This window comes from Punica granatum, chromosome 6 (genome assembly GCF_007655135.1).
Source record: "Punica granatum isolate Tunisia-2019 chromosome 6, ASM765513v2, whole genome shotgun sequence".
In the NCBI taxonomy this organism is placed as follows: Eukaryota; Viridiplantae; Streptophyta; class Magnoliopsida; order Myrtales; family Lythraceae; genus Punica; species Punica granatum.
In genome coordinates, this window is record NC_045132.1 from 20,343,103 (window position 1) to 20,370,216 (window position 27,114).

The following is a 27,114-nucleotide window of genomic DNA, read 5'->3' on the forward strand; positions in this document are numbered from 1 at the left end:
GGATAAAGGCAGATTGAAATTATTAATATATATGAAAGGACGAAAATGCCCTTAGTCTTCAAATTTTCAAAATGTGCTGCATTGAAAGTTTTAACGTTTGCAGTAGAAATGGTGGCGATGATCACTACCACCTAGACGATGTCTCTGGTGGCCTCAAAGGATGCTGGCAACTCCGCTTGGCAATGCTGGCTGGCGTTTGGGCCACCACCACCTGGAATCGAATGAAATCAAAGAGAGAAAGAGAGAGGAGACCGGGGCTGTGGTGACTCGATGCCAGCGACCATCGCTCTTTCTCCAAGTTGTGTTGAGAAGCTTCATAGCCAATCTACACAAGGGGCAGGTGAGAAGCAGTTAAAGGAAAAGACCTTATGGTGCTTTTACGGACGGTATATGTTGCATTCGATGCCCGGACAATGTTTTGTTAAATAAAAATGGACATATTCTTACTAAACAAACACAAAATCATCAAGGTGAAAATTATAAATTCTCTGTTCTCGAACGTGGATTGGTTTAAGCGGTTCGGCGCTTGTTCTCCTTAAGCAAGATCTCGAGTTCGAGTATTGTAAATGGAGAATCCACGCTGGGAGAGTTTACCATTTAGTGGACCTACTCGGTTTGATTAGATAAGTCGTGGCCCATTTGAACTTTCGGACCAGGGTTCAAAAAAAAAAATCTATGTTCTCCTGATTATAGGCATTTTTTTTTCGAGTTTTTGTTTTTTTTTAAATTTTCAGAATATTTTTTTTTAAATGTAGGATCTACTCGACTAATTACCATGAGTCACGTGGCACCATCATGTTCACGTCAGCGATTTTAGTTAAAATTAACGGAGATATTGAATGTGTGCTAACATTGTTATTAAATCGGTAGTTTGTGATTTAATTGGTTAAAGAAAAATATTCGTGTTAAAATCGTTAAAATATGAAAAGTTTAAGATTTTTTTGGTTATTAACCCTCTTGTGTATGTTATTCGTAATAAGCGGTGGACTTCGTTAATTTTTTCTTGTTTCGTTTGTCCCGTGGATCCTGCCATTGGGGCCTCTTATGTGCTTATCCTTGTATTGGTATTATTATGTTGAATGAAATTCTATTTACATTTTTAAAAAAAGAGAGGATTTAAAAAAAAAAAGAGAGAAGAAAATGTTATCATTCGTGGTGAGGAAGACGAACAATGCAGTTATCGGCTTCCTGGTAAACAATATCATACATCCTTATCCCCTCAGGTCAACGCTCTTCCTTGGTTTAATAGACTTACTTATATATGTGCTTATCCCAAACAAAGTAGTTGCTTGCTCCATTAAAATGATCAATAATTAAGAAATAAGATATAGTGCAACGGCTCATATTATCGTCTGATAATCAATAAATTCTCGATTCGATTCTTGTCAATGGAACTATTTGTGCCGTTTAATTATTGAACTTATTCTTTTTTTTATTTTTACTAGATTCATGATCTTTTTTTTATAACAGAAAAAGAAAAATATCAGTACCTTCACCGAAAGTATAGTGTTCTATATAAAAAAAAATGTTAAAGGGAGAAACCATAAATTTGTATACATTAAAGAATTCAAATAGGGACTAGACCTATATGCCCCTATTACCGGGAAAGAAAAAAAAGAAAAAAAGAACTCAAATATATGTCATAGGAGGGAATCTTCCTTATAATTTCCTCTAGTTTGATAATCGATCACACTCGGCGGTACGCTATTTCCTCGAACTTGTCAAATGTCAACCACCTGAAATATATGCAAGTTAAAAATAATTAAAAGATGCAGCTGAAATTTCCAAGTAAAATCTTCTCCTAGACAAAGTGCAAATATATCTATATATATATATATATGCCCATCATGCTAGAATGCACATAAGATGAAATAAATCCATATCTCCTAGTGTAAATTGTAGACATTTGCATCCCTGTGATTCTTACAAAACATGAAATCCGAAGGCGTTGATGTCTCCTCTGATGGGAAACCACCTGCAAATTATGATAAGGAGGCTGTGGAGGGGCAGTGGACCACCGGTCTCTGGGATTGTCGCGAGGACGGATCCAATTGTAACTATCAGATTAAATATATTTTTCGAACGATGTTGCTCGAACTTGTAATCACGTACTGCTTTACATTTATGGATATATATATATATATCTCCTATGTTAAGGGATTGATTTATTAAAGCATTACTTTGGCTTTGAATTGTTATCTGAAGGTCTCCTCACTTGCTTCCTTCCGTGCATAACCTTCGGACAGACCGCAGAGATTATAGACCGAGGAACAACACGTAAGAACTTAAGACCATATTGTTAGGTTTACTTGACACTGCTGTCGCATATGTTACTGCAAACCTTTCCATAAGTATACAGCATGTTCAAGTAATTTGCATATATTCCTTTGGGTGCAGCGAGCAGGGTGGCAAGCATACTCTACTGCGGGCAGCAATGTCGATGCGTGTATGGGAGCTTGTACAGAACAAAACTGCGTCGTTTGTTCTCACTCCCTGAAGCTCCGTATTCGGACTCAGTCATACATTATTACTGCTGCTGCATCTGTGGCCTCTCACAGGAGTACAGAGAACTCAAGAATCGCGGGTTCGATCCCTCTATAGGTAGGGCAATTAAATTATATCAATATATACATGAAATTATACTACATATATAATTATCAAGATTTAACCGGAATCATTAAAGATTTTTCATTTCGATATTCATCTGTTTCTTTTTATATAGCCTTCCCATGAAAAGGGGGGGAAAAGTACACAAGGACTAACGGTTAGATGTGGGGATGTATGTGAAGGTTGGGAAGCGAATGTCCAGTTGCGGAAAGCTGATGGACTTACGCCTCCGATCGTCGCAGCTGGCATGTCTCGATGAATATTATTATTTAGCGGCCAGTTGAATTACCATATCGTTATGCGGGGGGGGGGGGGGGGGGGGGGGGGGGGGGGGGGGGGGGGGTGTGGTGGTGGTGTCGAGCCGTTGTATGCCTATATCGTAAGTTTGTCAACTGAAATGAACAGAAGAGGAAACGATGTCGTATAATTAAAAAAGTGAAAAATAATAAAGAAAAAATTGGTTGTACCTGTTTGTACCAGGCTAGGAGTGTTTCGGTTTGCTCGATTAGTTTTGCAAATGAATTTTCTTCTCGTTGTAGTTTAAGTTAATGTTTAATTACTAAATTCTTCGCGCTCTATTATCATTATTAATTTAGTGCAAACATAAGTACTATAATGAGATATAATCTCATTTTGGAGAGAGACAAGGATTTTAATTTTCTTTTTACAAGAATAAGATACATCTCTTTCTTTTCAAGATACATTATCTTAAGGGCAAAACCGTTATGTGGCTACTAGAGTTGGCATCACACTAGGTCGAAAAACTTTTAGTGAATATCGCGACTATATGCAATTACTTGGGATGGAATTAAAGGCTAGAAAAATCAAGCGACAATACAATTCTAGAAATTTGGAATCGGACCTTACCAAACGTAAATTTTAATCTTAATATATATATATATATATATATAAATGATTGAAGGATTTTCAATTACTAAAACAATAACCATGCTAAAACTGGAATAAATATTTTATCAAAACAATCAATATTGAAAAAATTAATTTGAAAAAGAAATTACTTAAAAAATTCATTTTACAGATCAAAATTCAACCAAAAAAGAAGAATAAATAAGAAAATTCTTACCGTTACTTAAGCGCCGGAATTCATAATGAAACTACAATAGAGATTATGTCAAAACAATCAATATTGAAACAGTTAATCTCGACTAAAGTTCATTCAACAAATCAAAATTCAATCAAGATAAAGAAAATTTTTGAGAAGATTATTAAAACCATCAAAATATCAAAGTAATTATATTGAAATTTGCATTAGAAAATTCATTCTACGAATCAAAACGCAACCAAGAAAAAGAAAAATTTGGAGAAGAAAGGAAAAAAAGAAGTTTAAAATTATATCTAGAATATTGTTCTCCTTTAATAGATACTCGGCTAGGCAGATAACTATATTACATATAAAGATATGAAATTGTCAGAAAACGACAATTATATATTTAATATATTTAATCTATATATACTTAATCTATATATTCCATTGAAGCAGCAACTATATTTTTCATATTATATATTATATATTCTATTGCATATTGTGTTCCCTTGTATATATTATGTTCTGCCTTATGTCATATTTTATTCCCTTATATATATTACGTTGTGCCTTATATATAAAATTTATATATTTACTACATAATTAATTAATAAAATTTCTTCAATGAGAATATAACAATTTAATTAATATAAATGATGATGTGATGGTGTGAGAATTCGACTATGAGCTCTGTTTTATTTTTTGATGATGTGACGACACGAGAATTCGACTCGAAACTTTGTTATATATATATATATATAGATATAGATATAGATGTATAAAACATATAAGATAATGAAAAGTAAAACAATCAATTATATCACGCGTGAACATATCTTGATAAATCGTTTCTGAAACCAAATTAACTCGGTTAAGTTTTCCGCATAAAAATTATAAAATATTTAAAAAAAGTAGTTGAGGTTGCGCACTGTGAAGAAAAAGAAAGAGAGAAGAGAGGACATATGACCCATAGCCAAAATATCAATTGGAAAGAAACAAAGGTATGCACCAAACTCAAATTAAAGTATATTTAGTTCATACAAAACATGAATTGAGAGTTTACTTGGTTGGCGCATTTGCTTCGCCCTTTGCCTGCCGCTCTTCGTTTAACTCATGTGGTGTGTGTGTGTGTGTATATATATATATATATACGACAATATGAACGGCTATTATAAGCAAACAATATTTTATAAATGACAATTTGATTTTAGTTAATATGATAAGAATGTATTTGCTCATAATGTAAAGGGAAATATTATATGCCTCGTTAATATTGGTTTCCTACTTTATATTTTGCAACAATCTATATAAATGGTAATTCGATTGCTACAATATATGAACGACAATTCTACCAATAATATATATATTTTATTGCATAATTAATCATAAAAAACTCCTTAATACATAAGTGATGATGTGGCAAAACGAGAGAGATCCATTTTTATTTTTGAAGATATGGCGGCGTGAAAATTCGACTCATGCTTTGTTTTCACGTGTGTATATATATATAGATGTCTTAATTCTGGTTGTGCTGGTGATGGGATAAAAAGCTATATGAGAAACAAACAAATAATGGTTTATCCTTTATTTATGATGTTAACAATAATGATGTGCATCACCTGGCCTCATTTATTGCTTTTATAGATACTAAAATTTTATTAGTAAAATACTAGCTAAATGTTACGAATCATTTTATATAAACTAGATGAAGATCCGCACATTCTGCAAAAAATTAGTAAGGAACTGGAAAATAGAAATCTTGAAATATCAAAATTAACGTAAATTTTGATCTTTATATATATGTTTTTAAATTATATATATATCATTTAGCTTTTTTATTATAATATGTAAAACGTGCATGAAAAACGATATATGATAAGGAAATTTAAAAAATATTAAGTTTTAATTCTTATAAAGTAAGAATGCCTATTTAAAATATTAGATACTAAGCATACTCTTTTATTACTTTTACTAATATACGTATATAAAAATACTTAAAGTAAAAATATACTAAATATCTTTTCTCAATATTATACGATGTAAAATAATTATCGTATAAACGTAAAATAAGTGAAAAGTTGAAAGCAAATTTCATATGATAGAATTACAATATTTTGGATCATGTATCAAATAATGGATGGTGAAACTCAAAATATATACTTATAAATGAAATTGATTATTGAAAGTAAAAATCAATACTAATCATTGTTATGATTTCTCAAATAAAACTTTCTAAAAATAAATAAATAAAACTATCGAACTCAAAGTTGATGAAAGAAATATCCCAATTGAATTATAAATATTGAAAGATCTTCAATTACTAAAACAATACCATAGTAAAACTGGAATAAATGTTTCATAAAACAATCAATATCGAAATAATTAGTATGAAATTTGCATTAAAAATTCTCTTCTACAAATCAAAATTTAACCAAAGAATAAGAATAAATAAATAAAGTTAGTGAACATGAAGTTCACGAAGAAAAAGATTTTCATTAAATTATGAAATAAAAATAAAAAGGACATATTCAAGGTGTATTAATTAGAAAAGTCTTACAATTATTGAAGCGACCCCCATAATGAAACTGTAATAAAGATCCTATCAAAACCATCAACATCGAAACAATCAATTTTCAATTTGCATTAAAAAATTTATTTAACAAATCAAAATTCAAACCAGAAAAAGAAAAACTTGGAGAAGGTAGAATTATATAGAGATACATATATGTTCGGTTCTTCTATCCCTTTTGCTTCCCCTATATATACATATATATTCATAAAAGTAATATTATCTTATGGTGATATATATCAAGATTTTGTGAAATATATATATTCTACTGTATATTCTTGACTTATGTTATGTATAATGTATATATTCAGTTACTGTATATTTCGTTGGGTTATATATTGATATAATCTATATATTCTACTATATAATTACATAAGAAAATAATATAAATATATTCAAATTAGGACAATATATATAAGAACATTTTTTTTATAAAAGAGTAGAGAAACTTACTTAGTATAAACGATGGCTTATACTTCATTATATACTCCAATGGATATTTCACTTTCCCTATACTAATATACCCCTATTTGGAAATATATTCCATCATGTATTGTAATTCGCCTAATTATATCCCTTAATAAATATATAAAAATTTCCTTATTGTTAATGATGATGTAGCATCGTGACTACTATAAAAAAATTCATAGCAAGCAATTACCCTTGTAAGAAATAAACAGTGGAGAAGTAAATATATATGATTAAAAATATTATAGATTAATAAATAATAAGTATCTAGGTAACGTAGGTAATCTAATAGTAACAGAAAATTATTACAATTAAATGTCACACTAAAAAGCGAATTATGTAAAGATTGGAAGGTGAAATAACACGTGAAATTTGTATCGTACCTCATGATTCATTTGTAATTATAGGGGAAAAAGAATTATGAAAGAGCAAGGAAGAGAGACTTATGGTTGTATATTTACATCTAAACTCTAAGTCATTGCATTTACATCTAAATCTCGCAATTACAATCAAAAGATGAACACCATAGAGTGAGCAAGAAAGAGTCAATTTCGATTACGATCATTAATATAACGATGAAAATTAAGCCTAATAAGCAAAATTATAAACAACTCAACATTTCAAAACCGCAATCCCCTTATTAGAACAAAGAGGCATTAGAGTTATATCCTATCAAAAGAAGATTGGTATCGAAGTCAATCACAGTCTCTAAATTTATTCAATCAAATCAATTTTCAAAAAGAATTAAAAAAATAGAGAAAAGAGATATAATATTGTTGCTCTTGAATTAAGCCCATTAAGCAAATAAATTTCTTACGCAACTGCAATCACCTTATCAGAACAAAGATTCATTAGAGTTCTATCTTGCTAGAAGAAGATTGGTATCGAAGTCTATCAAAAGAAGATCGGTATCAAAATCAATTACAGATTCCAAATTTATTCAATCAAATCAATGTTCAAAAAGAATTTAAAAATAAAATAGAGAAAAGAGATAGAATGTTGTTGCTTTTAAATTAAGCCCAATAAGCAAATAAATGACTTACCATTCCAAAACCGCAATCACCGTATCATAACAAAGAAGCATTAGAGTTATATCTTGCGAGAAAAGATCAATATCGAAGTCAATTACAAACTCTAAATTGGTTCAATCAAATCAACGTTCAAAATAACTGACTCTGTTGTTTATGACCCAGCCGTAACCCTCGGTATTGACCCTGTTGTACCTGCCTAACTCTACACGATGGAAGAAGCCCCCCTCTTAGTTTAATATATAATAAGCATATCTAAGATTTCTCTAGGAGAATATATTATAATGTATATAAATATAAAAGGCATCTATTATATTATAATGTAAATGGCATCATATTTATTTATATATTATAACCCTTGATTGAATTATACTCTATATATTCCGACGGCCTATACGTGCATTTAATTTACATCGTTTATTAAATAATTAAATAAAAAAATATTGTGAATATATTCAATTAGAACAATTTATATATGATAATATTTTAATGATAAAAGAATATAAAAATTTTCCTTAATCTATAGGCGATGATGAGACAACACGAGAGAGCTCCGTTTTATATTTTGATGATGTAGCGGTATGAAAATTCGGCTCGGGCTTTATTTATATATATATATATATATATATATATTAATGCATCCATTTGAAAAGAATAATATATACTACTTAGAATACTACTAACTGAATAAGTTTATTTCCGTTGCAGCATACGATCTATTAAATTTACAATGTTAAGTAAACAACTAAAGCACATTATCCGCTGCTGATAAAATATATCTATTCATGTGGGTAATTACAATTATAAATATAATAATAATACAAAAGTAAAAGATATCTAATCATGTGTGCCAGAGATTGGCAATGCGAAAAGGATACAATTCCAAATTAGTTAATAGAAAATGCTCTTTCAGCCTAACTTTATGGATAGAACAAAGATGAATCAAAATGATCTTTTAGCCGAACTAGTTTATTGAAAATGCTCTCATGAAAGTGAAATTATAGCCGTCCCTTATCTGATCATAGGTGAAATCAAATCCCTACACTTCGGGCCATGCTAACAAATAGTACGTCGGGCTTCCTTTACCTCTTGGAAGCAAGAAAGCGAGCAACAACCTAAAATGGCTGTTTGCCCTCTCCCCAAGTTGTTGGTAAGCCAAAAGCAGTCGAAGTAATTTAAGGGTTTCATAGCCTTATAATTTTGTACTCGAAAGTTCCAATTAAAAGGTTTGGAACTCCCTACTCCCCAACAACAAGGATGCTTGCTTCAAAACTTCGGATAGCATATGTTGCAGTACGCTCGAACCACGCCCACGCGTTTTATTATAGAAAGGGATATAAACTTGCTAAACAATCATGCAATCATCAAGCATTATAAATTCTCTATTTTCCTAAGGCCTGCCCCCTACCATGTATCACATATATATATATATATATATATATATATCCAACAATGCTGAACTTATTCTCCAAAACATAGAAATGATCAAAATCATATTTTCTTTCGGTAAGATCACAAAATGTTGTAGTGAAAATCATATTTTTCTTTTAATTTTTCTTGAATTATTATTCAATTAAAGGCAAAACGGAAAGATAAGGTTTAAGCACATCAAATTATTGTTATGTATGTATGAGCTTTCACACTAAAACAAAAAACGACACAAGGTTATCATGCATGATAAGGAAGACAGATAATGTTCTTATCAGCTTCCTGGCAGATATGTCACATCCTTAATTATATATATCCATAGGTGAAAGCTCTCCTTTTTATTTAATAGAGTGACATATATGCTTATCCATTTAAAAAAGTTGTTGATAGTATAGCATCATTGTAAGATGCGCGCTAAGGATATACGAAAACAACGAATTTGCGTCTATTACCAGACAACAATTGTATATACATTAAAGAACAATCAAAGATGTCATGGGAGTTTGAAGTTTCCTGATAATTTTCTCTATTCCGATGATCGATTAGACACTCGGCCAATATGCTATTGCCCCGAACTTGTCAAATGTCAACCACCTGAAACATACACAAATAATTAAGAAGTAAAGTAAACATTTATCACCCAAATAGAAAAGTAAAGTAAATATTATTGTTGCGAAAGTAAACATTTATCACCCAAATAGAAAAGTAAAGTAAATATTATTGTTGCGTCAAAACTATGGAGAACAATAATTAAAAGAAATGACTATGAAATTTTCATGCAAAATCGTTTCCTGGACAAAGTGTATATATATAAGATATCCAACAAGCTCCAATGATAAGATACAAGTGAAGTAATAAATCTCCATCATAAGATACAAAGTATAAACTTTTGCTTCCCTGTGGTTCTTAAGAAACATGAAATCGAAAGGCGGTGATGTCTCTGAAGGGAAACCTGCAGGAGAATACACGAAGGAGGTCGTCAGTGGGCAGTGGACCACCGGTCTCTGGGATTGTCGCGAGGATGGATCCAATTGTAAACTATCAGATACATATCATAAATTTTTTTGAACTTCTTGAGCTTTACATTTCTGGATATATCTCCTATATTGTTAAGTGATGGTGGACTGATCAAAGCGTTGCTTGGGCTTTGTTGTCTGAAGGTCTCCAAAGTTGCTTCTGTCCATGCGTAACCTTCGGGCAGATCGCAGAGATTATAGACCGTGGAACAACACGTAAGAATTTAATCTGTGATATCAATTTTACTTGACACTGTTAATACATGTTAATGGTGCTCGATATTTGAATTTTGTATGTTGAAGTAATTTGCATAACTTCTTTGTGCTTGGTACAGCAAGCACGGTGGCGAGCATACTCTACTGTGGGCAGCGATGTCCATGCCTCTATGGAAGCTTGTACAGAACGAAACTGCGTCGCTTGTTCTCACTTCCGGAAGCTCCATATTCGGACCTAGTTGTTCATAGCTGCTGCTGCATCTGTAGTCTCTCCCAGGAGTACAGAGAATTCAAGAATCGCGGGATCAATCCCTCTCTAGGTAGAAAAAGTTATTCAGACCCGGTCTTTTATTTTTTCCTATAAGGATTCAAATTCCGTCCTGAAATCACATCAGTAGTTGCATTTGCATCTTCGATATGATGGAATTTTACTAATACTCTCTACTTACTAAAATTCTTCAATGCCTTGGACTTACAGGAATCACAAAGACTTTGCATATTGGATTTTCATCTTTTGTTTCATATACTGACTGTGCCTATATATCAAAAAGTGGGAAAAGTTCGAAAATTCTAATCAACTTTTTGATGTGGGAATGTTCGTTGAGGTTGGGAAGCGAATGTCGAGAAGTGGAAAGCCGAGGGACTTACACCTCCCATTATTGCAGATGGCATGTCGCGATGATTATTTCTTAGCTGCCAATCGAATTTAGCATACCATAATGTTGCAATCTCGGTCGATCTATGCAGGGGTCAGAATATATATATAGTACGTAGTACTCATGACCTGAGTGTCCATGTATATGTAAGATTATTGAGTTGTATAGATATGATTGTACCTGTTTGTGCCGACAATAAATGTACGGGCTTGGCCAATGTTTCGGTTGGATTAGTAGTTTTCCAGAATGAATTGGTCCTTCATATATATTTTTAATTTCCACTTACTAAATTCTCCCTCCTCTGATCATTATTATTAACTATAGTGCTTATATTTAGCTATAATTGTATGGTTTTATGCTGCTCAAGTTGGCTGCCTGCGCTCTATGTCAAAAAACTGTGAATCCCATCGATTCGATGCGATTACTTGGCGCAAAGTAAAGAAAAATCAGAGAATTCAACTCCTTATAAAAATATCAATTCGGCCCTTATATCAAAATCTCACAATCTTGCCGGCTTGGGGTGGCCGGCATTGGCAGCCTCGGCCGCGTATGGATAATTGGATGTGGCAGAAAGTCTCGGATTCTTCCGATGACCTGGCCTACGGTGAAGGTGGTCATCCATGGGCACATCGGTTTACCACTAGGCCTAAATTAGCAAAATATTTTCTTAGTTATTCTGATTAATTAAGCTGATGATGGCCGTGCATGGCTTCGTTACGATGCTTTGCTTATTGTTGATGCTATTTTATCTCCCCACCACTCGTGCGCCTTGGAAGACTAGGAGCACTATCTCGAATATTAGTAGTTTGCTTCTTCTTTTTTTCCTTAGGTTGAAAATGTACTTGGATACCTCATTTTGATAACTCTCTAGCTCATGTCCTTGGGCCACCACGATTTCTTGTCAAATTTCCAATCGTTGTGTGCATTCGAGGGGTACCCAGAACTTGATGTAATTTACTATTTGCAGTAATATATGCATAATTCATAATTTTTAAAAAAAAAAAACTGATGATGGGAATCCTGTAAAAGCTAAAAGTTAAAAGCGACCAATGTTAGTTGATTCAAGCGGTTCGGCGCTTATTCCGCTTAAATAAAGTCTTAGGTTCAAGTCCTTGTGAATGCAGAAAATCAATGCTAAGAGAGTTTTACCCCTTATTAAGCTGACCTTACTCGACTAGGTTAGTCGGGGTTTAATTGAGTTTCTAAATATTATAGTTCACACCAAAAAGAAGTTAAACCCATATTCTACCAAAAAAAAAAGTTACACATAAAGCTTTCGTCATATCATAACAACAATGATCAATAATATAACTTGAACTCATTTAATTGCTTTTATAGATACTACATAAACTTTTTTTTTATAGAGGGAAGTTCATGGATCTAGTATAATGAAATAAAAATCATAATACCTAATAAATAGATATGTTTTTCACGATGAGTACTTTTTTTTAGTAATTTAATTAACTATATTTGTAAATATATATATATATAATTAAACATGTATTTAAAAATTATAATAAATAATTTATCGAATTACGTTATTTTTACATGCAATTCAAGTGATTATCTTATTAGTTTAATGTAAAATTACTGCACTTTATTTGGCAATATTTGTATATTTGTCAATTTTCTCATAGCAAACAATATTTTATATGTATGCGGGCCGAAGAAATTTGACCCTCTAAAGTACTTGTTTGAATATATTATTTAAAAACTTTAATTGTCAAGAACTCCAAATGGCGCCATTTTCTCAGCTTACGGTGACGACCCCAAAATAAAACGGCAAAATGATAAAAAAAAAATTATCCTCCGCCGATTGTTGAAGTAGCACACCTGCATTACCCGATACCCTTAACCAATGCTTACCTATTGTCATTTAGCCAAAACGACAACATAAACCTCTTATAAGACAATGACATCACCCACTAAAAGCTACATTTTAGTACACATTTTATTCTATAATATAGCCAAAGTACTGGTTCCATTCGCTTGGGTTTAGATGTTGTATAGTCAACAGAAAGTTATCAAATCATGAGCAACTTGGGATTAGTCATGTTTCTATTATAATAGGTAGTGGAATATTTGCGGTTGAGGCCAAAATATTTCACAAGACGTGATTGGAGGACCATCGCAAAAAGCTTCTTGGCAAATTCATTGAACTGAACTCGTAACTCTCTGAGTTTATATAAAGAAGACGATATCGTTAGCATTATAGTCGATATGCATGGCTATAAATTAATTGTCGTATCACGTGAAGTTAATTACGTATGGCTGTGCTCAAATGAATACATAGTATAGTGACTCAAAGTTGAAACTCCTTAAAACTAGGGATAAGTTATGCAATTTTGCATTTTAAGAATTCAAAAACTCTAAAGTGGAAATGATTCTATTGCCTTGGATTTTTAGAGAAAAATCTTTACCTAATCAGACATTAGGAACATATATAGCTAATAATTAATCTAGATTTGTTCAATTAGTGTTGACTCCAAAAGCACTTCCCTTCAACACAACCCTCCTATAAATACATCATGTCATCATCTTAATCAATATCACAAAATTGCTTCCCTTCATATATCAAAATTCCCTCAACTGGTGAGTATCAATTATGGGGTCGCACCACAGCTTCGGGTCGGGCCTCGACCGCATCATTAACTGCTCAAAACCGGTGAGTTTTGAGGATGATATTTACTACGCAGAGCTCGAGAGGCAGATTCTGCAATTGACTGCTGATGATGAAGAAGATGATTCAAAACCGATTAACTTTAGCCCCTCTAAAAGAGCCTCTAATGCCATAACAACCGAGGCTTGGTTCGCTGCTTGGGCTGATTTTGCTGTGCCCGAGAATGACGGTAACAAAAATTCTGCGCAAAGCTGCGTCCCAAGCTCTCATCAATTCATCAAGAGCAATGGGACTGGAGTCTTCATCCCTCATGCGGTCAAATCCCAAACTAGAAGTTCATCGGGTATGCATCAACATCGATAATCCTAAATAGAAAAATTCTGAAAATCTGTCTGATCGACCTTTCTTTTTCTTTTTTTCCCCATCAAGGGGAGGGGAATGGCTTTTCTATGCACCGAAACAGAGGTTGAAATCAAATTTTTATAAGGGTTAGTTTACCTATATTAAATTTTTCAAAAGGTCAGATTTGCAATTCTCAATTTCGGTTCAACCAAAAGCCAATCCAACCCGAGGCTTGAACATCCCTGAATGATCATTCTTTGTCATGTTGTCCATGGTCGGCATATATACATATAACGTGGTCTGTTACTGTCACAGATGCTTTGATTGATACATCACCATATATATGATTAGCATCGTTATAAGAGTTCAAGTCATGTCATGTACTGGCTAGGAACTTTGACGATGTTGCACTTACCTATATCTGACAATAGACACCAGAACAACGTAACGATTAATGGTAAAAATGACTTGGGATAAAATATAACTCCCTCTTGCATCCTGGTCATAACAAAATAATATTTCGATCTTTTCTCTTTCGAGTCATCTCTATTGGTTGATATGGACTTGAAATTGATCAGCCTAAATTGATATTAGATATAAAATTTCTTATGTATCTTTCAGGGAGGATGAGCAACAATTCTAGGAGAAGAATCTACAGGCAAACGGCGAAGAACGATAATCAAAGAGTCTACAATTAATCCGAGTGTGGGCCCGAGAAGAAGATCACCAAATCGTTCGTTTCTTCTTCTTCTTCTTCTTCTTCTTCTTTTTTTAATTAAGTTTCTTTTTATAAATAGAATATTTGATTATTTAGCAAATGTTGACCGGTTAGATGAATAAATAATGCATGTACTTGTTTATAAACTTTTGCATGTACGATATTGTTTTTCAGACAAATACACCTACGGAATGGCGGAAATAGATGCATATATTTTGAGGTGCACGCGACGCGGGTCACCACATTTTAGGCTTGATTCATTTGCTTTACTACAATGGAAGTACATCACAAGATAACAATGTAGTAGCAACGCACTGTGTAAGGAACTCGTGTACAATTCTACTGGACCTATAAGCTGTTGGGCTCATCTTCAACCCAAAAGCTCAAGCTGATAAGTTATGGTACCCAATCACTTATAAACCCGCGGATTTTCCTTTAATTTTTCCTTATGGGACAATATGCTTCAATACCCACCTTCACGTAGTAACGTATGCCTTTGATGCTTCACCTACGTACCATGTGGACTTGAACAACCCTCGGGAGTTGGGATTGGACTTCCGTGCTCGAGACTCAACCACAAGGTAGACTTCTTCTTGCATCTTGGGCGAGAGGAGGGAGATAATTGATAATGAGGCAACACTTGGGTCGGACTAAGATGAGACGCAATTTGGCGGCCTCAAAACTAGACTTGGTTTGGGGTGAGCCCACACGAACGAGTGGAAGCATAACCCGCTCTGATACTATATAAAATACCCACTAGTCTTATAAGCAATTGGACTCATTTCCAACCCAAAGTTCGCCTAATTTTGAGGCAGCCAAATTGCGCTTCGCCTTAGTCTTCCCAAGGTGGTCTCATTTCCAACCCAAAAGCTCGTCTAGTTTTGAAGCAGCCAAATTGCATTTCATCTTAGTTCAGCCAAGTGTGGCCTCATTATCAATTATCTCCTTCCTCTCGCATGATGTGCAAGAAGAAGTTCACCTCATGGTTAAGTCCCGAATATGGAAGTTCAGTCCCGGCTCATAGTCAGTTCCTGAAAGTGGATGTTCAAGTTCACGTGGCACGTGTAGGTGAAACATCAAACCCACACGTTGCCATGTGAGGGCGGGTGTTGAGACATATTATCTCACACGAAAAATTGAAAGAAAAATCCACGAGTTTATAAATGATTGGGTACCACAATCTATCGGCTCAAATTTTTGGGTTACAGATGGGCTTAAGTCCATGTAGGTCCAAATGGAAATTTTACATGGTATCAGAGCTCAAATTGCTCGTATACGTGCGCATGCGCACAAATACTATGCCAAGTCCAGTATGTCTGAGAGCAGCCAAAAAGAGCACATCGTGTTAGTCCCCCCCTCACCGAAGCACAGAAGATGAGCTCGGCTTGAGGTCAGTTATTGATAGCAGATATTTAAGAGCATGAGACAACGTGTAGGCAGAAATAGACCACACGTTGTATATGAGGACGAGTGTTGATGATATTAATCCCACATGGAAATGATGTATCAATATCTATTGGTTTATATGAGACTTGAAAATCACCACTTATTAGTTTGAGCTTTTAAGTGGAAATGAGTACAAACCCGTATAAGTCCATGGAAATTCAATAACTCGTGTGGTATATCAAAAATATTGGACATAAAACCAGTAAATTGGGTGTAGTCTCCAGTTCGAATACGTTCATTAGGATTTCCCAAGCAACATAATATATTAGCCTTCGAGTCCGCTTGAGATTGGGTTGGAGTCTCCTTTGATGTGCCATCGTATTTTCGCGACACTTGAATTACACATTTGATCTTGATTACAAGATCCTCCTTGGTCCATAGCCACTGAGTTAGAATCAATTTGAACTGTGAGTGACAAAGTTTGGGTTAATTCGGACGACGTGCCACAGTTTCTTTTCCACTTAATCTTGTTAAAATGTCCTTAATTTCATCAACAGTTATGGGGCGTCGGATTTGCCAATTCCTTGTCATTGATATGACCCAATTTTGTATGGTCCCAGTGCAGAGGAATTAACGAGATCCTTCATATATAGATTGGGACTATACATACGGTCTTCCCAAACTTTAGTATTTGAGGTCGACATTTTATTTTATTTTAATTATTTTTATTCCTGTTTTGGGCTCTATGAAGGGAGAACTTCATTGACCACGAGGATTGCTTCCTTTGAATTGAAAAAAAAAAAACAAAAATATATAACAGCTCTAAAATTAAGTAGTACGCACTTCATGTATGAATTTCTCTACGCAAAGGTACGTATTTATTTTACATTCTCCAGTTACGACCCCCTAGATACAGCGCATGTTCATTAGCAAAACCCGATTTGAATTGACTTTGGCCTGCACGATGTCGAGGTCAGCCTCGGCCCTCCTTATACTTTCCAATAATATGCACAACTTCGAACAGCTCTTTGAGTTCCGATCATATCAAGTTGGAACTAATTCCTTTCACGACATTGAATCTCAAGCTCACGCGCCAATTCCAAACCTCCGAATAGGATTTTAATGGAGAACAGAACAATATTTTGTAGAAGAACGTTGTCTGCTCTTTCTCTTTCGGATCTGCTCCGACAGAGAGTCAAGAAGAACGTTCTTTCTCTTTCAAATCTGTTCCGACCAGTGAGTCAAGAAGAATGTTTTTTGTTGTTTTAACTTTTCTATGCGTGTGCGTGTATATATATGGCTAACTTTGGCGCATTGGGATGGAAACAAATAGAATGGAATGAATATTTCATCATGTTCTCCATTTTTCTTTCGTATCTCTTTTATAAGTTGGAAAGAACATCTCATTAAAATGATTATTTTTTCTCCAACTCGAAAGAATGATACTTCCTTTAAAAAGAGTTAAATGATGCTCGTTCTATCATTTCAACTAACTTTTATTCAAACATAATATATATATATATATATATATATTGAGGTTCACATATCTCAATATATGCATGAATTGAAATCTTAATATATAAATTCATGCTTATTTATATATAATTTGAAATATGTTTAAATGAATTTTATAATGTGAAATATAATTCTATAATTTATACTTCAAATTAAAGTATAATCTTAATTTAACTTCAATTAGAAAAAGACCACCACCACCACCACTATTATTATTATTATTATTATTATTGAATCAACTCTATTCCAGCTATATTAGGGAAAAAAATAGCCCAACTACAGTCACCTTTTCCAGGGCCCCTCAGCCCATTTTACAGTTACCTCATGTAACAAACCTATGGTACTACCAGTTGTTCATCCCGTGAACTGCACCGATTCAACTTTCATAAATTCATTATCATTTTATTATAATTATTTTTATTAATTTTATTATTAAGACTAATGGAATTTGTCATTTAATAATTTTAGAATTGAACAATAATCTCCATTAAATTTCAAGTAACTTTTTAAAATGTTTTTCTATTAGTTTAAATGATTAGATATTAATTCGGCAACTGATTGTCTTTTAATATGTACTAGTCTTCTATCACATACGTTGCATGGGTTCATTATTGCATACATGTTATTATTTTTATGGGATTCACACACGTTTTTAGCAAAATGCTTTTTATTAGTAAAACAATGATTAATTTGAATTTAAAACAATAATTCTCAATCACATTAGAGTAAGTATAAATAATCCAATAATAATTTTGAAACTAAGCATCTTATCCAATATGAATTATATATCTATTAGATCATTAATATATTACAACGATTTATCATGGATAATCCGTTCACACATTTACTAATTTTCAATTTTTATTTTTGCTGTAAAATATTGTTTGTGGGCTTTTAATTTCCAAATGTTAGTCATAGATATTTTTTTATTTTTATGAATAATAATTTCATGAAATTAATAAATTTATTTTGAAATGACCTCAGTGCCCTTAAATTAGTTTGCTTGCAATAATCTTTTTCTTTTGAAATTAATAATAAATTAATTATTATTTTAGCGTGCTTTCTATTACAATTCACCCTATTTTTTTCACAAAGTTATATAGTTTATTTAGATCCTTGAAAAACTAATTTCTTTTAAGTCATTTAGTTGATTACTTATTATGTTGATAATTTGAACAATATTAATTAAATTTTTTTATATTTATGAGATTATGCATTGTCATTTATATAAATAAATTTTTAGCTATTCATATTATATATATATCTAAATATAATATTCTCTATAGAATCGATTTCTCCATTTATTATCACTTAATAATATTTTTTAAAAATTATATTAGCTCAAAAACACTTGCTCTTATATATATTAAATAGTGTATTTTGCTATATATAGAGTCTAGATATATGGATACGATAATTAATAATATAATTTCATAAATGTATAATTAATTTAAAATTATATATCATATCTTGAACGTTTATTATATCGAATATAGTGATTAAAAAAATATAAACTATTTTGAATTCTTTGCAAATTTTATGACGTAAGAAAAATTTTATAAAATTATTTATCGATAAAGTAAATTGACGATTCTAACCCTATTAATTACTTTTTAGAGTCAATTTTACTTATATATAGATGTGATACTTAATTTCATTATTAATGCATATTTATCGCATATACCTAGCTCAAACACCATTTTGAAAATTCCTTTTTCACACTTTTTTGAAAGTAAAAATTATGATATCCTCACTTCTTAATATTAATTTTTAGAGATAAATGCAGCTTGCCTCTCGAGCTATAAGATGTTTTTGGTTTTCTTCACCCCTCCAACCTTCAAAAAGTTGTAGCGTGGCCCCCCGACCTCAATGAAAAATAGGCACTTTGCCCCATTTCCGGTTAATTTTCCAGCCGAAATGAGCCACATGCATGGTACATAACATTTATATGGGGCAAAGAGGTCATTTCACTAATTAAGAAAATAATAAAATAATAAAGTTAAAGGAAAAAATCAGGGCCGAAACTGGGATATGTAATAATACATTGTAACAATGATTATTCTTTGGCTGGAATAGAATTTTCTCTTGATACCTAAATTTACTGCTGGCAATATGTGTGGTATCGTATCTAAATTTTGGGAATTTTCTCTTGAATCTAAATGGGTTCATGTAAAAAATGTCAAAATTCGAATACGACACATTTATTATACGTGTCAAAAACTGAAAACCCAGACACGACCCGTTTAATCTTGGATTAGCATGGATCTTCCTACTTAACCCGTTTAATTAAGTGTATCTAATCATATACATGTATGCATGCCTACACGAATACCTAAAATAAAACCACTCCCGATATTTACATAATTAAAAACAATAAATACAAATTAAAACACAACTAAATTGTAAATACAATTATAACTATACAAAATTAACATAATAAAGTACTAATAAACAAAATCGCGATCATTTTCCAATGAAAAATCTGAACATACTTGATATAAGTTCATAAGCCGAAGACTAATAATACCCTCATAAGTGGGTAAATAGGTTAATAGGCTCAACGACATTATAAAACACGTTTAACTAAATGGGTACATTCGTGTTTAGACAGGTCACATGGGTTCAACTCGTTAAAACACTATTATTTATATGGGTTATATGGGTTCAACCCGTTTAGATCAAAAAAATGTTTAGTTAAATCGAACATGTTTAATTCCGTATCGTATTCGTATCGTGTTATTGTGTTGTGCTGGAAAATTTCAGCCATATGTCAATTCATGATATCCTTTTTCAAAAATAATAATGTTACACCTCAATTTATGCAAGTTTTTAATATTTATTATTTTCAGAGTAGTTTTTTTTTCCCTCAATGCGCACCACCTCGAAACTTAATGGAGCTAACTAATTCATGTTCGAGTCGGGCTAACCCACCAAACCACCTGATCAATCCATGTTGTTTCACGTTTATCTGATTCAAACAAAAGAGAACATATTTATTAAGGTTCACATTTTTTCTCACTGATGAGTAATAATTTGGACTGATAATATTTATTATACAAATTCATTTAGTTAAACAATCCATCAGTGGAGTCCATGGACTTAATTAATTATAACCATATTAGCAATTAAGGGAAGGACATGAACTAACGTACAAAGCACATACATATTCTCCGAACTTCCGTCCATTTGGAGACATCTCCCCGGACCAAATTTTTGTTACATTTGACCCAAAACAGAGCATCTTTGTCCCCTCTTTGACTCCTCTCCTCCCTTTATATATCCATAACTCTTCACTTTCAAATTATATTTCTCCTCCTTATGGATTTCTCATGTTGCCCAGGGCAAGAGACCATCCCGAAGCCAAATCAGGAATTCAAAGGATTTGACAGCGTCGACGATGATGAGCATTTTGCCGAGCTTCGGAGGCGAATCTTGCTATTAGTGGCGGATGAGGACGAAGAGAATGAGAGTTTTCCAAGCCCCAGATGTTCAGGCCCGGTTAAACAGTACAGGGAAAGCTTCAACTTGTTCTCTGGTCCGTTCAGTAAGCTGCCGGTCGGATTCAACTGGGTCGAGAAGAAGGGGAGTACTGTCTCTTTCCCAACTATACAATCGAACCCGAACACTGCCACAGGATCTGGAACCGGAGTTTTTATTCCTCTCGCCAACCAGATAAGAAGGGTTCATTCGGGTTTGTATCCTGGTCCTGCACTTCCTCAAAGTGTTCTGTCCTTTCGTTTTGGGGTGAAATCTAATGGCCCTGAGTGGTTCTGTTTTGCAGGAAGAATGAAGACTCAGAAGAGGAAAATGTACAGAAGAGTAGAGGCTAAATAAGCTCGAAGATCACAATAAGGCAACCGCTCCGTTCAAAATTTACAGGCCTTCCGACTCTTCAATACAATCGAGGAACTAGAAAACAATAACCAGACAGTCGACAAATTTTCAGTTTTAGACATTCATTTGAAGGCAGACAAGAAAAGATCATTCCTGTAATAGGAAGTTATTATCTAAATGATAAAAATGTGAATCGATATTTGGTTCTTATTATGCGTCTCTGTTCATCAAGATGAACAATAAGCATCCTATGGTTAATAAGGAGAGACATAATCATCAGCATCATATTTAATGAACTCATGAATTACCAAATGAGCAAGTGCAGGTAATATAGAAGAGGAACAAATACTTCCTCCTTTCTACTTTCATGTCCATCGCAGTCTGCCTAAGTCAATTTGTATACAAGGCAATCATTCTCTACTGAAGCAAAGAGACCGGAATTTGCGATACATACACAGCCTGTGCCACATATATAGCTGCAGAAAAGGACAATCCAGCGCTCAGTGGCCTTGCTTCTAACTTATAGACCTGAGTTTACGTTCGCAAAAGCTTTCATCAGTTGCAGTTAGTGAAATGTCTCACGGTTTTCTATCTGGAACTACTCCGTGCTTTCTGAATCTGAAGGATGATGATGAGGTGTTATCAGTCTCTTGGTCGAGCCAGCCATAGGGAGCTGAGAGCTCGGAGTCTTGATACGTAATCGCTGAGCACCAGAAGGGCGCGTGCCGCTTGTCGTGTCGTCAGAATCCGATGCATCTGTTGTAGAGTCTGCTGCCTCAACAAATCGGCCTAAGAACAAAGCACGGGGTAAAATACCCAAAGTCCTCATTTTCAGGCATGCTTCAGGTAGAAAGCTGCCTCTTTCCAGAATTATATCTTCTGTAGGAAGGCATTATCAATGGGATATTATTACCTGGTGGAGGAAGTTCTCGAGGGTGGCGAGCTTGCCCATTGCTATTGCCATTTGGCCCATGTAATCTGCAACATTTCCTGAACCAGTCGGATTCAGAGTGGTTGAAGACAGCGTGTCAGCGAGAGACTGTTGGAGGGCTTCCATGCCCTGAGATAAGGCGTCTTCGGCCTGCTGGGAGGATTGCTGTAGGTTACATATGCCCATTAACTGCTGATCCGTCAAAGGCTCCAAGTGGTTACCTAGCACCTGAAATAGCGAATGATAAGTCAAAGTAGGAAATCACTAACTCTTTTGTTTTCAATTTCCCAGTGTTTCATAGGTTGGAGAATTTGCAGTTCAAGAGAACAAAAAATATGCCTTTCAATAATGAACACTGCTCAGGAAAATTGGGTCTATCTGAATCAAGAAATCGCTTTCAGCCGTCTAGACTTTCCAATTCTCTCATCTCAAGAGACGAAGAAAAGTAAGGAAGTGAATGTACTAGACTTTAATTGAAGACAGGACTGATAATCCAAAACAGATAGTAAAGAGAATTACGACATTCTTTCCCCCTTAATGTCTTCATCAAGTCGAGAGGAAAATAGGAAACTAGAAGACCTTTCCAAGTGTCACAGGACAAAAAAGATATATACTCTACCGTGAGTTTCACTGGGAGGCCTTTTCGGCAGGTTGGTTTTCGAGAAAGATAGTCACCTTGAGTATTTCAGATGATCGGCATCCCCCGAGCCACATGAAACACCTCTCTGCTGGTGTTTTCCACATGCCGGAAAGCATATGAAACACATCAGCTTTTGCCCCAATGCTCTTTAACCTGAATATATCATCATAATGGACCATCACTGCATCAACAAGTATGCGTAGTTCGTTATCGCTCTTTTGGGTATTCACTGCCGATCTCAGATCACTGATGAGCCGTTGGTGTTCGTCGAGCCATCGGGCATATTCCATGTCAAATGCCACCGCCCCTGGATTATTACATGTCCAAGTGCTTAAATGAAATGAACTAAAATTTATTCTAGGATTTTTAAATGTTAGATTCTCGCTAGAATATATTTCAAGAAACAAAGGACAGCAAAAAGCAACTTTGTTTTTCAAGTTCATTCCTTACCACTCCCAACAGAGTGACTATGATCCCCTGAAATTGCGGTGGCAACAAACATTCCCTGCATGGGACATTGCAGTCACGGAAGTAAGCACTTTTAGGAACATGCGGAAAAAAATAATAATAATAAAAAGTATTTGGTTGCCTCGGATTTAATTCACATCCTGAGGCATCTGTGCCGACAAAGGTTTATTCATTTACCTGTTGCCTTGCTCTTTGGAGCTCTTGTTCCAACTGCAAAAGCCGAAGGCGACTGTTTTCCAGTTGCTGAACATATGCCTAATCCAAAACCAAAACCTATGAACGATCCAAATATGTTTCTCTTATTACTTAAGATTTTACATTCAGCATAACAAGGAGACATGTCTTGACATATACATGTACTACATAACATTCAAATAAACATTGATAGAAACTGGGACGCATAGCCACGAAACAGAACCCTGAGAGAAACCATGCTCCCAAGTCCAAAATTCCAAAGGAAGGTTCTACTCTAAAGGCACATTGGGATGCTTTTTACGGTGTTGGTGCTTTAGTCCATCGTCAATGAAGGTTCAGCTCTATCAAAGACGCAAGCAGATGTAAAGTGAAAGAACATCGGGAAATCATTTTGAAGAATTACCTTCTTTCTAAGTCGGCTCTTTCTGGCAGCCTCTCTATTCTGAGCCAGTCTTCGGAGCGTCTAAAAGAGAAACAAACAAATAACTGCAATGTAAGACTTCAATGACTCCACAACCAACAATATAACATAATCAAGAGCAATATCGTAACAACCTTTAGGTCCCCCATTCTTGTATTAGACTGATCCAGAGAATCAACAACAGCAGGTATTCCTCGGTGAATTCCATGAAACTGTGAGCAAGCCCAAAAGAAAATGTATTATCATCATAATCACAGCCTCCTAGTACATTTACCATCTGTTATTACTGCCTATCAAATTCATAGGCACCGAATGAATTCAAGCTCAAACACTCTGCATCAGACCAATGCAATACAAATCTGTACACAGCACGGACATATTCAACCTAAATCCAGGTCAATCACCACGCATGCACTGACTGACACAAACAGAACTTATCGGCACATCAAAGATTCTAATATAGTGTTTGGCAACGAAGTTAAGTTTGATATAATTTGATTTAGTGTGATTTGAGAAGATGAAAATAAAAGTAGTACGGAAAAGCACATGAGAGAATTTGAAAGAGAAGATAAAAAAGTAATAATTGAGTTGTTAAATTGATGAGAAAAATGTTGAAATTGAGGAAAAATATTGAATAGTCGAGATAATTTAGTATCAAAAACTTATTTATAATAATAGATAAGAAAAAGTACGACAGAATTTGAAGGGAAAAAAAAGTAATGATTGTGCCATTGAATTGAGAGAAAAAGTAAAATTAAGTTAAAGTTAAGTTAAATTTAATTTTATAAGCAAACATGGCATAAATTACTTGGACTACGAGATGTAGCAGTCAAATTGATGGAATTATACGATAATACAATGCCAAATGCCAAATATCCTAAAATGACAGCAAATGTTCATCATCCCATACTTAGCTCTTCATATGCCTCACCTTACCAGGGAAAAGACCACGAGAAAAAAAGAATGTTATAAGAACAAAATGGAGAAGGAAACAAAGAACAGGCTGAGGCGGGACAAGAACGGGGAAAGAGACGAGAGAAGGAAAACCAATGCATACATGGGGCTTGTCGTCAGTATCAACATCTGTGGAGGTGTCAGTGTGTTGGCTATGGCTGGTGTTGTCAGGGGCCATCACCATGCCCGAATCTCCCCAGTTTTGATCTATGCTCCCATTCCCTCCCAACGACGTCGAATTTATCATCCCCTGCCCTTCTCGCCTCAACCCCTCCAACCCCTTCTGGCTAGTATACATCAGCTGCTGCTGCTGCTGCTGCTGCTGCTGCTGATGGCCCCCACTGATGCTTTCCTCCACGCACCCTATATCCGAACAGGTGCTGATATTGCACTGCTCGCAAGACACGAAACCAACTCGGGCATCAATAATCGGGCTTAAAGGTCGAAACTTCAGAGCATTGACTTGAGCGATAGACAGAGAGAGAAGCAGTTAAGAGAAGCACCGGGTTCAAGCTTGCGTACGGAAGGTTGCTGCCCGCAAAAGCCAGGTTGTTGGGCTTCAGACCGAACCCTGAACCTTCATGAATGTGAAACAGAAGCAAATGAAAATGTGTAAGAACCACCGGCAACATGGATGTTTCAGACAAGTAGACAAGTTGCTTGCTTGATCCGTCTAAGCTTTCCAAAAGAGTCGGTAATGGCTCTCCATTTAGGTACCAAAATCATACTGTACCGTATAAGCTTTTGAACAGTGGCCCTCTTAACGTACAGTTTGTGGGAAGTGACCGGAGTGTACTTGGGCTTAAAGCAACGGCATCGTCATGGTGAAAAGCTGCCGCAGCAACTGACGGTTGAAGCTGATCACCAGCGAAATCCGCAAACCTCGTTTGGTCGCGGCCGTTGCCACTACAGCTATTATTATGATCTCCTCCCCTGCTTTCCAATACCAACAACATGTAAAACCCAGAGAGAAGAGAAGATAGCAAGTGAAGAGAATGGAGATGAGGAAAGGGATGTCGGGTACCGGAGAAAGAAAGAAGAGTGATAGTATATGTCGGGGTTGGCTGGAGTTAGAGGTGGTGGAGGTGGGGGAGGAGGAGGAGGAGGAGGAGGAGCTGCTGCTGTTCTGAAACTCTGCATATTGAACATCTGTGATGTCGTTTTTTCACTTCACTGTAACAGTGGAGTCTCTCAGAGGGTTGGAGAAGGGTCAGTCAGAGGTGAGGTGCTGAGCTCATGGAATCATGAGCATGGAGAAACAAGAGAGGAGGAATGGACGAGGAGGAGGATAAACAAAAGGCTAGACATGGAACAAAGCACAGCACAGTAGGAGAAAAGAACACAGAGAGAGAGAGGGAAAGATGGAAGACGAAGGAAGCAAAATCTTTTGGTAGTATCTTTAGTGAACAGGAAAGAGAATCGGTACGGCACCCTCTTTTTATTTATTTATGTATTTTAATTTTTTAAATTTACAATAAAAGCTAATGATATAATATAATAAAATAAAATTTTAAATATTTAATATAGAAACACGAATAATTTTGCCTAATATCGAATCGATAATCTTTTCGTTATTCGTATTAAGTTGAATCCTCTTTAATTTTGGGAATTTATTATTATATACAATAATGTTTTGATAAATGAAATTTGATTTCAAGGAACATATAATAGAGCAGGCCAGGCTTTTTTATTATTGCACTCTGACTTGCTTGCCTGGGATTTTAGTCTCCCAATAAGCCTCACCCTTTGTCTTTACTTCCACAGCAGTGTTTTCACCTCTGAGCGTTCACTTCACTTTCCAATCAGGAGGACAAAGGGCATATATATAGAAGCCAAGAAAGGTGTGATTAAGCCATTATTTATGCACAATAAAGCTGGACATCTGTGATCCATCTGCTGTGATGATTGATTGATTAAGTAGATGAGATGATGACAAGTACTATATGCTTAGCCAGTAACTGCAATGGATCACACAGAAGATTTCATATTGACATTGCTGCTTCGATTCGAACATTCGAATTGGCCGGATAGTCCATTTCTTGCTTCACATTCTTTTA

At 34.6% G+C, this 27,114-nt stretch overlaps 5 protein-coding genes across 10 annotated transcripts; 4 read left to right on the forward strand and 1 right to left on the reverse strand.

Annotated features, from left to right (window-relative positions):
* Window positions 1–1,861: 1,861 nt before the first annotated feature.
* Window positions 1,862–2,912, forward strand: LOC116211982 (protein PLANT CADMIUM RESISTANCE 7-like). Its single transcript, XM_031546542.1, has 4 exons — window positions 1,862–2,053; window positions 2,206–2,277; window positions 2,398–2,601; window positions 2,790–2,912. The coding sequence occupies exons 1-4, from the start codon at window positions 1,933–1,935 to the stop codon at window positions 2,864–2,866; spliced, it is 474 nt and encodes a 157-aa protein (XP_031402402.1). The 5' UTR covers window positions 1,862–1,932; the 3' UTR covers window positions 2,867–2,912.
* A 7,052-nt stretch (window positions 2,913–9,964) lies between these two features.
* LOC116210466 (protein PLANT CADMIUM RESISTANCE 9-like) lies at window positions 9,965–11,299 on the forward strand. Of its 2 annotated transcripts, none has more exons than XM_031544343.1 (4): window positions 9,965–10,178; window positions 10,306–10,377; window positions 10,497–10,697; window positions 10,856–11,299. In XM_031544343.1, exons 1-4 carry the CDS (start codon window positions 10,061–10,063, stop codon window positions 11,068–11,070), a joined length of 606 nt encoding a protein of 201 aa, XP_031400203.1. In that variant the 5' UTR covers window positions 9,965–10,060; the 3' UTR covers window positions 11,071–11,299. The 2 variants fall into 2 exon arrangements, with proteins under 2 accessions (XP_031400203.1, XP_031400204.1); XM_031544344.1 differs by having other exon boundaries at window positions 9,984–10,178; window positions 10,983–11,299.
* A 2,306-nt stretch (window positions 11,300–13,605) lies between these two features.
* Window positions 13,606–16,271, forward strand: LOC116211769. Of its 2 annotated transcripts, XR_004157742.1 has the most exons (3): window positions 13,606–13,996; window positions 14,617–14,728; window positions 14,888–16,271. XR_004157742.1 is itself a non-coding variant. In XM_031546283.1 (2 exons), the coding sequence occupies exons 1-2, from the start codon at window positions 13,639–13,641 to the stop codon at window positions 14,691–14,693; spliced, it is 435 nt and encodes a 144-aa protein (XP_031402143.1). In that variant the 5' UTR covers window positions 13,606–13,638; the 3' UTR covers window positions 14,694–16,271. The 2 variants fall into 2 exon arrangements, 1 of the variants encoding a protein (XP_031402143.1); XM_031546283.1 differs by having other exon boundaries at window positions 14,617–16,271.
* A 4,454-nt stretch (window positions 16,272–20,725) lies between these two features.
* On the forward strand, window positions 20,726–21,610 carry LOC116209867. Its single transcript, XM_031543603.1, has 2 exons — window positions 20,726–21,305; window positions 21,396–21,610. The coding sequence occupies exons 1-2, from the start codon at window positions 20,933–20,935 to the stop codon at window positions 21,446–21,448; spliced, it is 426 nt and encodes a 141-aa protein (XP_031399463.1). The 5' UTR covers window positions 20,726–20,932; the 3' UTR covers window positions 21,449–21,610.
* A 142-nt stretch (window positions 21,611–21,752) lies between these two features.
* On the reverse strand, window positions 21,753–26,393 carry LOC116209866 (transcription factor TGA2.3-like). Of its 4 annotated transcripts, none has more exons than XM_031543599.1 (11): window positions 26,082–26,393; window positions 25,791–25,990; window positions 25,561–25,628; window positions 25,161–25,448; window positions 24,238–24,315; window positions 24,086–24,145; window positions 23,665–23,742; window positions 23,470–23,524; window positions 23,055–23,326; window positions 22,362–22,607; window positions 21,753–22,237 (listed from the first exon to the last, which is right to left on the reverse strand). In XM_031543599.1, the coding sequence occupies exons 1-11, from the start codon at window positions 26,204–26,206 to the stop codon at window positions 22,091–22,093; spliced, it is 1,617 nt and encodes a 538-aa protein (XP_031399459.1). In that variant the 5' UTR covers window positions 26,207–26,393; the 3' UTR covers window positions 21,753–22,090. The 4 variants fall into 4 exon arrangements, with proteins under 4 accessions (XP_031399459.1, XP_031399458.1, XP_031399461.1 ...); XM_031543598.1 differs by having other exon boundaries at window positions 25,561–25,634; XM_031543601.1 differs by having other exon boundaries at window positions 25,827–25,990; window positions 26,082–26,392.
* Window positions 26,394–27,114: the final 721 nt, after the last annotated feature.